The sequence below is a fragment of the Thermobia domestica genome, chromosome 7 (genome assembly GCF_964235325.1).
Source record: "Thermobia domestica chromosome 7, izTheDome1.hap1.1, whole genome shotgun sequence".
Lineage (NCBI taxonomy): Eukaryota > Metazoa > Arthropoda > Insecta > Zygentoma > Lepismatidae > Thermobia > Thermobia domestica.
The window spans coordinates 20,503,313-20,520,363 of record NC_137460.1 but is presented as its reverse complement, the minus strand read 5'-3'; the positions used below and the strand labels follow the sequence as shown (position 1 = coordinate 20,520,363).

At 34.3% G+C, this 17,051-nt stretch overlaps 2 protein-coding genes across 2 annotated transcripts in view; one reads left to right on the top strand and one right to left on the bottom strand.

Annotated features, from left to right (window-relative positions):
* Positions 1 to 17,051, bottom strand: part of LOC145689883 (GTPase-activating Rap/Ran-GAP domain-like protein 3) — a 641,847-nt gene that overhangs the window by 267,370 nt on the left and 357,426 nt on the right. The gene's annotated exons all lie outside the window — the stretch shown is intronic.
* Positions 3,643 to 15,616, top strand: LOC145689882 (uncharacterized). Its single transcript, XM_081764180.1, has 3 exons — positions 3,643 to 3,767; positions 8,611 to 14,729; positions 15,401 to 15,616. The coding sequence occupies exon 2, from the start codon at positions 8,879 to 8,881 to the stop codon at positions 13,577 to 13,579; it is 4,701 nt and encodes a 1,566-aa protein (XP_081620306.1). The 5' UTR covers positions 3,643 to 3,767; positions 8,611 to 8,878; the 3' UTR covers positions 13,580 to 14,729; positions 15,401 to 15,616.

The following is a 17,051-nucleotide window of genomic DNA, read 5'->3' as shown; positions in this document are numbered from 1 at the left end:
TATACTAACGGTTCATACGTATTCGATACAGTGGCATACACGAGGGGGTTCCGTGTTTTCAATTCCTGTTCTACAAGATATTATTGAAAAATAAACACTTAATAATATAATAATATAAATATGCAAAAATATAATAATATAAATATACAGAACATTGTTACAACACTCACTTCTGGTGTCAGGAATCCCTTCTACAATTTACGGCTGGAACAACCAATCAGATTTCGGGAAACGTCGTGAGAGAGTGGCGCTGTTGACGCTGTTTCTCTTGACGTCATAAGGTGAGAAGGAAGAGAAAATCGGATGTATATAAGGATTAACAGCTTTAGAGGGATAAAATAAAGGAAAAATTGGTGGGTTAATCTCATAAAATACTAGTGTGTATAGAAAATGTGTAACTTGCTTTTGTAATCTGATTTGACAGCATAAAAGGACACTCTTCCTTTTTGTGTCTCCCACGTGGCCCTTAAATTTTCTTTACGTGTATGAAGATTTCTTGTATGACTGCTAACCCTGTACAACTTTCTTCAACTCTGCGTCGAAAACCTGACATTTATATATCATATAAATTCTATTTTTTCTTCTTCCCACCTCTTTGTTAAATATGATTGCGACTTCACTATGGAAAAAAAAATAAAGAAACTGCATTTTTCAAAATGTTATTCAGTTTATCACATTCGTTTTACAAGATTCAATTAAAGAAAATGATTGAAGAAACTTTAAGATCCTTTTATTTTCAAGTAATATTATTTTATACTTTCCATACGATACCAATTACAACTTGAGGCCATTCTTCTTCCCTCAACTGCTTCAAACTTGTCTATAATTTCCTCAAAGTTTATTTTTTCTACTTCTTTCCTCTCAGCATTTAGTGGAACCAGATCATACAATCTGTCTTGAACAATGGATGCTTTTTAAGTCTGACAGAATTGATTTCATTTGCTCAATGATCTTTCACACGCGTTAACCTCATGAGCATGCCTCCTTTGGCCCGATAGTAGGGCTAATTTATGATTGTAAGCGAATCGTGGGCCGACAATGGCTCGTTATATTAGCAGAGTCGTGGCTAGGAGGGCGAGTGGGGCGGTTGCCCCGGGCGCTGATAGCAAGAGGGCACCAAACGAGCAAGAAAAAAGAAAAAGTGTTGGAAAAGAGTAAACGACGCGTCGCCCCGAAAACGTATTGGCGCCCTATTAAATCAATATTGTTGTCGATTTGCAAAAAAATAGATTTGTTAAAAAATTTCTTGCTCGTTCCGCTCGCAACCCAAACGTTTTAATATGAGTCACAACAAGTTTTTAACTTATTACCTTACGTTATTATATATTTGTTTGTGACCATGTGATATACAAGGTGACGAGTAATTACTTATAATGTACGAAGGAGCGTTTTCAAAATCAGAAACGGTCGAAGTCTGAAACATATGTTTGACGTTTTGATGGTGACGACTTTGCTTAGATAATCACGCTTCTCTACCCAATCGGATTAATCATGACGGTGAGAATGAAGGCTCTGAGATATTCGCAAAGAAGGCTCCTTCTAAATTTCCGTTACATTTCACAAAATATTTTTATCGTAAAAGAATCGAAATTAAAATGCTATTTATGTGGTCACATACAGAATAAAATTACAAAAGTTTACAATTATTACTGGAAATTAATGCAGTCATCCATTTCGAACATTTTAAAAGCACATAGTTTCTAATGTATTAAAATTTCATTTCTTATCAATAGTATGAAACGTTGTAAATAGTTGTGAATTTCCATAACTGTTCTCCAAATAGATTTGTTTACAACCAAAGCTAGTTTTGCTAAGTTTAACAAAAAAGTCCAAAATAAGCCAATTGAAAACAGCTCTTAATTGTAAAAGAATACATAATTATCGCTTTGCAATGGTCTGTCCAAGCAGCTTGATAAAAATTTAGCTTTTGCATAACAACAAAAGCTGCTTCTCTTATATGTTAAAAAAAAAAAAAGCTTGGTAACGTGAGTGTAGGGGGGCGCCTAATTCTACTTCGCCCCGGGGGCTGAAATCTCTAGCTACGTCTCTGTATATTACGTGGAAGAATAGGAAAGTACTATTAGCTGTCGATTTGCAGACTGGGGACCACACGCTCGTCCCCATAGAAGAGAAATATCAGACTTGTTTTGAGTGTTAGAGTAGAATAGAGGGCCTTCATAAGCGTGGGAAAATTTTGGCCGTGGGAACGTTCCAATGGGGCTTAAATCGTTGTAAACCAGTGTGTTGCTATGCTAGAATAAGGAAGTATACTCTTGGACGCCTACCAGATGTAAAAAACAAGATAAAACATGCCTTTTTTTCGTCTCCTCATCTTATATTGTTTAGTTATTTGAACCCCCGCCACCCCTGCTTCTCCTGGAAAGCCGAATATGTCGGAGTCAAGTTTCGACAAGCCTTTAGTTGCTATGTTCATAGCCTTTTACAGCTAGCACAGAAACGCGTGGGAAAATTTTGGTTTATTTGAACCTCCGTAACCCCTACTCCTCTTTAGTTGCTAGGTTCATAGCCCCTGGAATTGGGAGGCAAGTTTCGACAAGACTTTAGTTGCTATGTTCATAGCCTTTTACGGATAGCACAGAAGTTATCATGATCGAAGCTCCCCAATTGTAAGTCCTATCAGTTATCATGATCGAAGTTTTCCAATTGATTGATTGATTTTTGCTTTTCGTTATGTATTGAATAGCTAGATGCTCTTGGCCTTCATAGTCTTGGATGCTCATACTGGTGGACGGATCAGAGTCCTATCAGTTATCATGATAGAAGCTTCCCAGTCGATTGAATGATTGATTTTTGTCTTCAAAGAGCATAAGCGATTAAGCCCCTTGGTCCTATTCCCACGAGATGTCTGGAGAATATGAACTGAAAGCATGATATTCAAATGATCGAAGCTTCTCAGGAGATTGTATGAAATTGGTCTTAGTTGCTAAGGTAAAGATTATATGTCATAATTTTTTTTAAAAGCGTGAGATGAGACACACTATATGAGTCTCATAACGAAACACATACTCATGCAAAATCATGTTGATTAGCCCCTTGGCCCTATTCCCACAAAGTGTCTGTAGAAGACGTGATAGTCAAATGATCAAAGCCTCTCACGAAATTGGCTTAGTTGCTAAGGTAAATATTGTATTTCACAATTTTTTAAAGACGTGAGACATGAAACCAGATATAAGTCTCATAACGAAACACATACCTATACACTCCTTTCCCCCACACCTCCTGCGAATGGATTCCATTGATTGAGCAAATTCTAATAATGGAAACTTCTCATAGCATATCATATTGTTTAAAACGTAGGGTGTGAAGTGTGTTATATGAATATTCACAGGATGATATCTGCTATGCTAAGTAAATCGATATCACTTCCTGTTTAGTTGTTATGTTCATAGCCTTTGAGAACATCATGTTGCTAGAAACAAGATGAAACATGCCTTTTAGGGTTACCATCAGCTATAGGTTCATGAAAAAACACGCCTTTTCTAGTCGCCTTGTATTGGTTAGCTAATTTGAATTCCCAAGCCCCGCCCCCCTCCCGCAAAGACTCTTGAACGTCTACCGGATCTTCATCAGAGTCCTTTCAGTTACCACGATTGAAACCTACCAATTGATTGTGTTTTCAGCTTAAACTGTAGTGAGTGTTTTGTGCTTTAAGTTCTTAGGATTAAATCCTATCAATTGATTGTGTTTTCAACCTAAAACTGAAGTGTATGTGTGTTTTGTGATACCGCTCGTTCTTATTAAAATAGGTAAGTAAAATATATATATATATATATGTTCTTTCTTCATTTAGTTATAAAGGCAGTTGAAAGAACAAGTGTATTTATTCAAAGTTCCGTTCATGTTCTAACATTTAAAAAAAAAAACACACAGACACATATGTGAATGTCTGTTTTGTTAGTCTCTTTCTTCCTCTGTTTTGTTAGTACATTGAACTTCATCTTAAAATGGTTTAGTTTCAAGAACAACAGATAAGATGCCATTGTCAAATGTTTTGATGATACGTACTACAACGAGATAACAAGACTGCCCTAGTTAAAAACACATAAGCGAACTTCTATGATGCTTCTAAGAAAAATGATAAGATGGAATTCTTGAATGTTTTCTGGTTCGCATTGCAATTGTCGCAAGAAGTGTCTGTAGACTTGGTATTTTAATTTTGATAATATGATGTATACGTCTGTCTTTCTGTTTGTAAATGAAATCTTTTAAACAATGAAGAGATTTACGTCCAACAATAAAGCCAACAAGGTCTGTCTGTCTTTCTATGTCGGTTATGCTAATGGAGGCGATGGTGATGAGTTGAGTTGATTTTAGTTCAGCGTCCCTTTCAACAGCAAGGCTATATGAGACGTGGACCTACTGATTATCGTGGAATCTGAACCACTAAGTTTTACGTCTTACAGTTATGTCGGCTATGCTAATGCAGACGGTGATGATGAGTTGATGAGTTGAGTTGATTTTAGTTTAGCGTCCCTTTCAGCTGCGAGGCTATATGAGACGTGGACCTACTGATTAACGTGGAATCCGAATCACAAGAGCTCCAGCCGGGACGATGGTAATGAGAAATGAATGAATGAAATGTTGCATTAAATTCACGTACACGGTGTTTGTCCATCGAGTTTTACGTCCTACGGTTACGTCTACTAGGCTAATGAAGATGAAACATGCCTTTTAGGGTTACCATCAGCTATAGGTTCATGAAAAAACACGCCTTTTCTAGTCGCCTTGTATTGGTTAGCTAATTTGAATTCCCAAGCCCCGCCCCCCTCCCGCAAAGACTCTTGAACGTCTACCGGATCTTCATCAGAGTCCTTTCAGTTACCACGATTGAAACCTACCAATTGATTGTGTTTTCAGCTTAAACTGTAGTGAGTGTTTTGTGCTTTAAGTTCTTAGGATTAAATCCTATCAATTGATTGTGTTTTCAACCTAAAACTGAAGTGTATGTGTGTTTTGTGAATGAAAAAATGAATGAAATGATGTAATGAAGAAAGTGGAAGGAAACTGATGAACTCCGAAGGGAAATCCACGCATATGATGTTTGTCCACCACAAAGTTCATAGGGCACGAACTGGGATCGAATCAGGGACCCAAGCACTTGAGGTGAACGCTCTACCACTGAGCCACCGTGCCCTCTGGAACGTAAAATGAAATGATAAGGACGGTTTTCCGGGGACAGTCAATAGCATCTTTTCGTTAAGTTGTAAAGGAAGCAGGGAATTTGTGGTCGCTAAAATTAATGACAAGTATATAGAAAAAAAAAAGACGTGATTTGAACACGGGACCTCATGCACCAGAGGTGAACACTCTACCACTGAGGCACTGAAGTTAATTTCATAATTTTCTAATGTTAATAAGAGTGAAATCTAACGTTAAATACACATACACAAGTCAACGAACTGAGAGAGAGTTTCTGTATCTGCAATGTCTACTTGCAAAGAGCAGAAAAATAAGATAACAGAACATGTTTTGTATTTCAATGTTGTTCTCCAGCTGTCGCGTCAACATTATCTTAGGTCATGGTTTCAGACAACACGAAGCGAAGATATGTATGTGTGTGTGTGTGTTTTAGGTAATATTAAAACAGTGTTTGAGATCTAAAACTTTACAAAACTAGTGTTGCTTATTCATCTCGGATGTCGTTACCTATGTCATATGATGTTGATTGATTTTTGAGTTTAACGTTCCGTTCAGCAGCGAGGCTATATGCACCACAAAGTTCACACGACGAAAGTTAGGATTGAACCAGAGACCCCAATCACCGGAGGTGAACGCTTTACCACTGATCCACAGAACCCCACGATTTCAACATGGGGCACAAATCTTCAAGTTAAAACAATTGTCTATTCTCAAATAAGAGAACATTTCTCCATTTCGTTAAGTTGATCTAGGAAGTTGAACTTTATACAGTTTTCTCCATATTATAGTCTAAGCTGTATGTGATATTACTTTAAAAGGACGAAAGTAGTTAAAATATTCCCTATTATTATCATCAATTTCTTCTAAAATGCTCAGATTCCCGTCATAGAATTCGTATACTAGCTATGTACACAGGCGTGCATTAAGAAATTTTTTGTTGGGAGAGGTCCAAGCTTTGGGCGACGGGACTCAAACACTACAAGCCTCTGTGTAGTATTGAACGCGTATTATTTTGTACTCGAAAAGACAATAAGTACTTGTAAAATACTTTCATCTATATTGTCATAGCGTCCCTTTCAGCAGCGAGGCTATATGAGACGTGGACACTAAATCACCAAGGTCCCCTATCGCATCACAAGTGAACGCTTTACCACTGATTCACCGAGTCCCCTTAGATCAAAGTACAGTACTCATGTAATAATATTATGTAACATAAAGTTCACTTGTCGAGGGGCTCCCTGGGGGTAATATTCATACACGTAAAATATTTTAAAATAAACAATATTAGTACCGATTCCATAGTTTTCGAAGGTGCTGTATTCAATAAAGACACTTTGAAAATAGTAACATGACATCTAAGGGGTAAAAAAAAAGTGGTGAGCTCATGGGGTCTCCCTAGGGGGTAATATTCATACACGTAAAATATTTTAAAATAAACAATATTAGTACCGATTCCATAGTTTTCGAAGGTGTTGTATTCAATAAAGACACTTTGAAAATAGTAACATGACATCTAAGGGGTAAAAAAGTGATGAGCTCACGGGGGATGATATTCATACACGTAAAAATAATTTAAAATAAACAGTATTAGTTTCGATTCCATAGTTTTCGAAGATGTTGTATTCAATAAAGACACTTTGAAATCAGTAACGTGACATCTAAGGGGTAAAAAGTGTTGAGCTCCCGGGGGGTGATATTCATACACGTAAAATAAACAACATTAGTATCGATTCTATAGTTTTCGAAGGTGTTGTATTCAATAAAGACACTTTGAAATCAGTAACATGACATCTAAGGGGTAAAAAGTTGTGGGCTCCCGGGGGGTGGTATTCTTACACGTAAAAAATAATATAAAATAAACAATATTAGTATGGATTCCATAGTTTTCCTAGTGTTGATTCCATATCGTGACAGGATTCCAATTTGTGACTTCCCGTGCACTAAAGATGAACGCTGTATCACGTAAGAAAAAGAGATGAAATCTTTTAGTTTAAAATGTTTTCCATCCCTCATTCACACGTTAAGGGGAGCATATGAATAAGACACATGTAGGAACGGTTTTCCGGGGAAAGTCAATAGCATCTTTTCGTTAAGTTGTAAAGAAGATAGCTTGCGCCAATTACGACACCCCTCCCATTTATGATTGAAGAGATACATTGTTTACAGTACTCATGTAATAATATTATGTAACATAAAGTTCACTTGTCGAGGGGCTCCCTGGGGGTAATATTCATACACGTAAAATATTTTAAAATAAACAATATTAGTACCGATTCCATAGTTTTCGAAGGTGCTGTATTCAATAAAGACACTTTGAAAATAGTAACATGACATCTAAGGGGTAAAAAAAAAAAGTGGTGAGCTCATGGGGTCTCCCTAGGGGGTAATATTCATACACGTAAAATATTTTAAAATAAACAATATTAGTACCGATTCCATAGTTTTCGAAGGTGTTGTATTCAATAAAGACACTTTGAAAATAGTAACATGACATCTAAGGGGTAAAAAAGTGATGAGCTCACGGGGGATGATATTCATACACGTAAAAATAATTTAAAATAAACAGTATTAGTTTCGATTCCATAGTTTTCGAAGATGTTGTATTCAATAAAGACACTTTGAAATCAGTAACGTGACATCTAAGGGGTAAAAAGTGTTGAGCTCCCGGGGGGTGATATTCATACACGTAAAATAAACAACATTAGTATCGATTCTATAGTTTTCGAAGGTGTTGTATTCAATAAAGACACTTTGAAATCAGTAACATGACATCTAAGGGGTAAAAAGTTGTGGGCTCCCGGGGGGTGGTATTCTTACACGTAAAAAATAATATAAAATAAACAATATTAGTATGGATTCCATAGTTTTCCTAGTGTTGATTCCATATCGTGACAGGATTCCAATTTGTGACTTCCCGTGCACTAAAGATGAACGCTGTATCACGTAAGAAAAAGAGATGAAATCTTTTAGTTTAAAATGTCTTCCATCCCTCATTCACACGTTAAGGGGAGCATATGAATAAGACACATGTAGGAACGGTTTTCCGGGGAAAGTCAATAGCATCTTTTCGTTAAGTTGTAAAGAAGATAGCATTGAATTTGTGGTCGCTAAAATTAATGACAGTATAAAAGAAAGAAGTGTAGAGAGGAGGAGGAGGAAATACGGATTTCGCGTTCACTAAAATTAACGATAAAATTCTAAAACAGAATAAGTATAAAAGACCGTGTAATCTACATATCTTCATTAGTCAATACATTTGAAAGAGATTGTGAGCATACATTTGTTTCACTCTTCATCCCATGGAATAGGAAGAAAAGTTAAAAATATTTAAAAGGTATGATGAGAGATTATTTCATTGACATTATAAAGTTCTGTCTTATATAGTATATATTTATATATCTAATATATATTGATTTATAAGTAACAAAATTCATTTCTTTTTTATTTTAGGTTGCATACAAATAAAGATAAGTGTAATCCTTTTCCCTATTCCCGTTGATATTATTATTATTATTCCTTTTTAATTACTTATATATATCACATTTTACTTACTCGTATATTCTTTTAAACGCTTATATACCCTTTCAAAATATTTATATACATATATATATTCCATTTAAATAAGATTTATATATCCTATTATATATCATATTCATATACTATTACATATACCATTTACATATATTGCATTACGTATATATACATCTGAGGAAGAAAAATGGCAAAAGAGAGTACGCAAGATTTACTGAAGGAGATTACGGTCTTCATTAATGACATTGAAGAAGAAGAAGAAGAAGAGGTAGTGGGCGTAAATAACGAAACGCAAGTTCTTTTAAGTGAAATAAATGCCATAATCGGGATAGAAGAAGAAGAAGAAGAAGAAGAAGACGCAAAAGAAGAAATGGAAATAGATCATCATGAAAAAATGCAAGAAGAAGAAGCCGGAGAAGAACAAATGAAAATAGAAGAAAGAATAGAAGAAGCAGCAACAGAAGAAGAAGAAGAAAGAGAAACTATTGAAATTCAAATTCCAGTAGAAAAAGAAGAAGAATATGATGAAGAAGAACTATTACAAATATTGAACAGTGCTAGCAATAGAACGATAACAGAAGAAGCATCAGGCCGTATTAAAGAAATTATAAAGTGGTTACAAGAAGGAACAGAAGAAGACGTCGAAGAAAGGAGAAATGAAGAAGAAGAGCTGCTAAATTTCACGTTTTCCCAAATAATAGGAGAGGATTACAATAAGGAAGAGATGAAGATAGAAGAAGAAGATGATAAGTTTTACACGAATGAACTAGAAAATTGGATTAACAATTTGTTTCCCGATCCCAGAAAAGAAGAAGAAGAAGTAATATATCCCTCAATTATGGAAATATTAGCAGAGGCTAATACAGAACACGAAGAAATGGAAGTCGATTTAGACGACATAGAAAAAAGAATGGACGAATTGCTAGCCGTATTTCAAGCACAACGAAATTCAAATATACAAGTAGGATTCGGAAATAACAACCGTAATGATGGACACAATAGATTTCATATAATAGAAGAACGAAGAAGACAATACAGAAGATACAATATGGAGGGTAGAATGCTACGATTCCGTCTAGCCCCCGTACGTGCAGATGAAAACCCTTTTACGGCAATTGAAGCAAGTCTACGGGCACTAATAGATTATTTGCTACGTAATGTGGACCAGCATGATTACGTAGGAATAACAATTACAAATGAGAGAGAAGGACACCGCCCTTTTTGGTTGTCATTCAGAGAAGCAAGAAATCTTTCAGCAGAAGTTCTATGGATAAGTTATGAGAAAGTACTGCAAAGTAATGCGGCTTTTCTTATAAATGAAGATTGCATCGTGAATTTTCATCATGTACGTATGCCAAGAGGACAAGGTCCTTTGAAACAACATATTATGAATACTGAAGAATACGTAAAGGCAAAACGTGGTATTGTTACAATTAAGAATAAAGGTACAAGGTGTTTAGCACATGCAATCGTAGTTGCCATAGGACTGAAAAAATACAAGGGAAGAAATCAAGCTGAATACAGAAGATATGTAAATCAATATAAATATATAATTGAAAAAGAAGCAGAAGACCTATGTGAATCTGCTGATGTAGATCTTAGTCATGGTGGTGGAATTCCTGAAATTCGTAAATTTCAGGAATATTTAAAGGATTATAAAATCACAGTGTATAGGGGTTTTTCAGGAAGTGATGTTATGTTTGAAGCACCACCAAGTGATAACGAGAGAACTGCTTTAAATTTACTGTTTATAGATAACCACTACAACGTCATTGAAAGCTTGACAGCATGTTTTAGCTGTAGTTATTATTGTGAAAGTTGTCATAAGAAATATGAAAACAAGCATGCACATTTGAAACATTGTACAGCTGTATGTTTTCGTTGTCATCAGAAGCCACCATGTGACTTTAAAGATATCCATATTACTTGCAATGATTGTAATCGAGAATTTTATGGACAGTCATGCTATGACTATCACAAGTCAGCGCCGTATCAAAATGGAAAGCCTTTATGTTCCATTGTGAAATGTTGTGACCAGTGTTTGAAAATTTATGTAGTAAAAGAGAAAGGTTCTCACGTATGTGGAGAAACTTATTGCAACATTTGCTATGCTATAGTACCACCCAATCATGAATGTTACATGAAAGTGAATGAAAGAAGAAAATCGAAAAAAGCCAATGAAAAAATCATCATGGAGAAGAAAGCTATGATTCTGTTTTATGATATTGAATGTACACAAGATACGAAAATAGAAGATGAGGACGCAAACATATATGAACACATACCTAATGTCTTGGTTAGTCAACATGTATGTTACCAGTGTTATGAAGATAACAACATCAAGAATGATTGTGTCATTTGTGGAAAGCGAGAAAATATTTTTGACGGAGAAAATGTAATAGAAGATTTTCTAAAACATCTGCAACAACGTCGACCAAACATTAAATCAGTAACCTGTGTTGCCCATAACTCAAAGGGATATGACGCACATTTCATCATTAAGACCATGGTTGAGAAGATGAATTGGACTCCAGAAGTAATCATGAATGGAGCAAAAATTCTCTCTCTTAAAATAGGAAACGTAACCTTCATCGATTCACTAAGCTTTCTTCCTATGCCCTTAAGTAAATTAAGTGGTGCATTTGGACTTCAATCGTGCAAAGGATATTTCCCACACTTCTTTAATCGACGTGAGAACCAAACCTATGAAGGGCCGCTTCCAGACATTAAATATTATGGAGCAGATACTATGAAAGTAGACGAAAGACGCAAGTTTCTCCAATGGTATACCGAACATCAAAACGACACCTTTAAAATGAAAGAAGAACTCATCAAGTATTGTGTACAGGATGTCGAGGTATTACGTCAAGCCTGTATTTCATTTATGAATACATTTGAATCTGAAACTAATGTCAATCCCTTACTTGAATGTATTACAATTGCCAGTGCATGTAATTTGGTATATCGTAGAAATTTCTTAAAGGAAAATACAATTGGTATCATACCAAAGAACGGATATCGATGGAGAGATGTACAATCAGTTGAAGCAGTACAATGGATAGCTTGGGAAGAAAAAACCAGAAACATCCAAATTACCAATGCTGCACGTAGTAAGGAAAAACGAATAGCATCAATGAAAGTAGATGGTGTATGGACAGATCCCAACACAGGAAGAATACACGTCTGGGAGTATGAAGGCGATTTCACACATGGTTGTATCTACTGCTACCCTAACGACAGAGATAAACCCATCTATAACAATGCTACAGATACCATGGAATTTCGATATGAAGCAACAAAGAAGAAAATCCAAAAATTAAAAGATTTTGGCTGTGAAGTGCATGAAATATGGGGTTGTGAATTTAAAAAACAATTGGCAGGAAATGAAGAGATGAAGAAGTATGTTAGTAATCATCCGTATACAAAGAAAACACCATTAAAACCTCGTGACGCTTTTTATGGAGGACGTGTGAATGCCATACGTTTGTATCATAAAGCAGAAGAATCTGAAGGAGAGACCATAAAATACAAAGATGTTATTTCCCTTTATCCTTTTATCTCTAAGACTAAGAAGTTTCCAATTCGTCATCCTACTATCTATCTGCCTGGAGATTCAAATATTCCCACCATTGAAGAAGTAGAAGGATTAGTTAAGCTCAGTATTTTGCCTCCAAAACAACTGTTTCATCCTGTCCTCCCTTATAAATCAAATGATAGATTGATGTTTCCACTCTGCCGTACATGTTGTGATGAATTAAACCAAGCACCTTGTAATCACAACGATGAAGACCGAGTGCTACATGGAACATGGGTAGCAGATGAAGTAAGAAAGGCATTAGAAAAAGGATACAAAATAATAGATATTCATGAAATATGGGCATATGACGTTGTTCAATATGATGAAAAAACAAAAAGTGGTGGCTTATTTGCAGAATACATAAACACCTTCCTGAAAGCAAAAACAGAAGCAAGTGGATGGCCAGCATGGTGTGAAACAGATGAATTAAAGAAGAAGTACATTCAGCAATTTTATGAAAAGGAAGGAATACGTCTAGATGAGAACAAAATTAAACATAATCCAGCACTTAGAAGTTTAGCTAAATTAATGCTAAATTCATTTTGGGGAAAATTTGGTCAACGTGAGAACATGGGTCATGTCAGCATTATTAATGAACCCAAGGAATTATATGAAAAATTAACATCTCATGATATAGATGTTCATCAAATATTCCCAGTAAATGATGACATGTTATATGTATATTGGCAATACAACGATGACGTTCCTGTTTCACTACCAACAGTAAATGTTGTCATAGCCGCATACACAACAGCACAAGCAAGATTAGAATTGTACAAATATTTAGATCAGCTACAAGAAAGAGTATTATATTTTGATACTGATTCCGTCATTTATACGCAAAAACCTGGTGAAAGTACAATTCCAACTGGTGACTTTTTAGGCGATTTAACAAATGAAGTCCTCGAATATGGTAAAGAAGCCTATATTTCAGAATATGTATCGGCGGGCCCGAAGAATTACAGCTTACGTATTTTTGATCCCAGCACGAAGAAGGAGTTTCAAGTATGCAAGATACGGGGCTTTTCATTAAACTATGAATCTTCAAAACACCTAAATTTTGATGTAATGAAGAAAATGATAGTAGATAATGAAGAGGATGCAGAAGAAGAAGAAGAAGAATCTCGTCCCACGGAAGTCAAAATTACCAATGAGAAAAATATTTGCCGCAGGAAAGACCATACTATCGTCAGCATGCCCGAAACAAAAATTTATAAGATAAATTATATTAAACGACGTAGAATTCCAAATTCATATGATACTTTTCCATATGGCTACACTACTTCCAACAAAAGAAGAAGAGAAATGTAATAAGGCCCTTTATAAATATACGTATAAGGAAAGAATGATCATATTCTTTAACATGGACACGACGTGGAAACATCCCTTTTCATGAAAGTGATAAAGCTGTGGCTCCTATTAATGACTTTTTAAATTCTATGTTCAGTGAAGTGGAAGTGTATTTAAATAACAAACTGATTTCATTTCCATCTCATAATCATCCATATCGATCATACATTGAAAAACTGTTAAATTATGATGATTCTGCTAAAAATACTCATCTTCAATGTGCATTCTGGTTTCAAGATACTGCTGGACATATGGATGCAACATCTAGTGGTAATAAAGGATTTCAACAACGTTATGAATTAACAAAAAAAAGTGCAAAATTCGACATGCTTGGACATCTTCATTGTGATATTTTTAATCAAGATAAATTTTTAATCCAAGGAGTAGAATTACGTCTCAAGTTAATTCCTGCAAAGCCAAACTTTTGTCTCATCGCTAGTGATGCGTCTGTTGAAGCTAAAGTGAACATTTTAGACGCTGCTTTACATATTAAAAAGATTAATGTTAGTCCTACAATAAAACTAGCACATAACAAGCTTCTACAATCAACAACAGCCAAATATCCTCTCACAAGAGTGCAAATGAAGTCATTCGTCATTCCAAAGGATCTTCAATCAAAAACAATTGATAATTTATTTATAGGAGTATTACCAACTCGAGTGATTGTGGCGTTTACACAAAATGATGCCTATACAGGAACAATAACTTCAAATCCATTTCATTTCAAACATTTTGACATCAATTTCTTCTCTCTATACATTGATGGAAAACCTGTACCTTCAAAACCATTACAACCAATTTTCGAAAACAACCTCTATGTTTCCTCATATCATACCTTATTTTGTGGATCAGGCATTCACTTTTCCAATCATGGCAACAATATTCCTCGCCTTGACTTTCCTCAAGGATACACTATCTTTGTTTTCGACATTACTCAAGATGGAGAAGCCAGCGCTGTGCAGCATTGGAATCTTATACGTCATGGGTGTGTTCGTCTGGAAGTTCATTTTACGAAGCCTCTACCAGCACCTATCTCCTGCATTGTGTATGGAGAATTCCAATCTCTCTTAGAAGTGGATCATCAGAGGAACATCATCATGGATTTTTAAAGGTACGTTATTTAAATATCATATCATATATGTACATGTCTGCATTTTTATACATGATGTCCTCTACACTAGATTTATTGAATGCTTTGCAATCAAATTCTTTATTTCACAATCATTTCGTTGGCGTATATGCAGCCAATGAATTACCAGCACATGTTCCACTACCTGCAGCTATCATCATAAATACAGATCCCTTGAACAAACTTGGCACACACTGGATTTCCGTATATATTCATACTGATGGCCGTGCCCACTACTTCGATACGTTTGGATTTCCTCCATATGTAATGCATCATATTCAATTTCTACGTAGAAATTCCACTTCTTATACATTTAATAATAAACAAATTCAAAGTGTGAAATCATCCTTATGTGGGCATTATTCATATCTTTTCCTATGCTTCAAAGCTAAAGGAAAGTCCTTAAATGAATTTCATTACACTTTCTCATCAACTCCAGAAAAAAATGATCGTCGTTTGCTGTATTTACTTTTACAGGTAATCATGTCTTCATTCTTCTTCTTCGTTTGTTTTGATTACTTTCTTTTCATATTATTGCAGGTAGCCATTTCTTCTTCTTCTTTATTATAATGTGTTTGTATGTATTATTATTTGTTCATGATTATAGATAAAATAAATTTTAAGTTTGTTTTTCAATTTTTTTTTCATTTCAGAGAGTAAAAGATCGTCATCGTGTGTATGGACATCATCTTCAATGTTCAGATTGACTTGTATCTACGTTTCATCATCATCATCAACAGCAGTAGTATCATCAGTGAACAGTATATGGCAGTTGTAAAGTTATCATCACAGGAACAATGGAAACAAAATCTAACGTTCTTTTAAAATGTACTATACTTACCGTCGTTTTAATTGTGTAAATAGTTTCATCAGCAATAAACAATTTGTATTATTTTTTCTCTTTGAAAACAAATGTTTTATTTCTTATTTTCTCCGTTTCCTAATAAATAAATATGTTTTATGATCAGTTATGTAATTAAATACACATATCATAAAACATATTTTTAAGTCATTGAATTAAAGAATTTCATAGTGATTTAAAAAAAGATTCTAAAACTGATTTTTAATTCAATGATGTAATCATATAACTACATAATAATAATAATAATGAATTCAAATACTTAATCAGTTATTCTTTCGTAAATTAAATCAAGTATGTGAATTCAATATTATTATTATTATTATGATAGGACTTTTGTTTTTAAAATTTTAATATTAATTATTTTAATTCCTTTTTTTAAAATTAAAAAAAAGTCCTATCATACTTAAGACAAAGTTGTATAATAATAATAATTTCAAATACTAATTTCTATTTTAACATTCATTTCAAGAATTTGAATTCATTATGATTATTATTATTATTATTATTATACGTATCACTTATAATATACGAGGAAAAAAAATGTTAGGATTTTTTCTTATAAAAAAACTTTAAAATCCTAACATATTGAGGTGTATGAAACGAACACAAAACACACACAAATAAAACATTTCACTTTCCACTATATATATTTTTATTACATTTAATATTACGTTGTTTAGCATACATGAAAAAAACAAATCAATTTCTCCTTCTTTATGAAGAGTCGTTCACTTCATTGATACCCTCCGAAGGTTGAGTTTCGGTTTCCCCCCACCATGGCTGTGTCGATACACTATCAAATAAATCAGCCATAATTGAGTCTATGAGTTTTTGTTTGCAAAATACTTTCATTTCCAATTTTAATCGTTCACCATCAATGTTCACATCACTGTTCTTATCAAGAGAGACACTTGGAAAACTAATGTTCATACTACGTAAAGCTATATTGGCCAATGCAGACTCTTCAGTGATTCGAAGTATTTGTGAATGTTGTTATAATGTATTAAAAGGGAATGTACCTCTTACAAAGACACAGAAAGCAAGATTAAAGCGATACAAGAGGACGCTTCGATATCTTGTGAAGAAAGGAAACTCCATCCAAAAGAAGAAGAAGCATTTATTAGTACAGCAGCAGGGTGGATTCCTACCGGCATTATTAGCTCCTATTTTAACTGGTGCATTATCAAGTTTACTATTCCGTTAGTACAATGGAACATAGGACTTTTGTTTTTTAAAATTTTAATATTAATTATTTTAATTCCTTTTTTTAAAATTAAAAAAAAAGTCCTATCATACTTAAGACAAAGTTGTATAATAATAATAATTTCAAATACTAATTTCTATTTTAACATTCATTTCAAGAATTTGAATTCATTATGATTATTATTATTATTATTATTATACGTATCACTTATAATATACGATGAAAAAAAATATGTTAG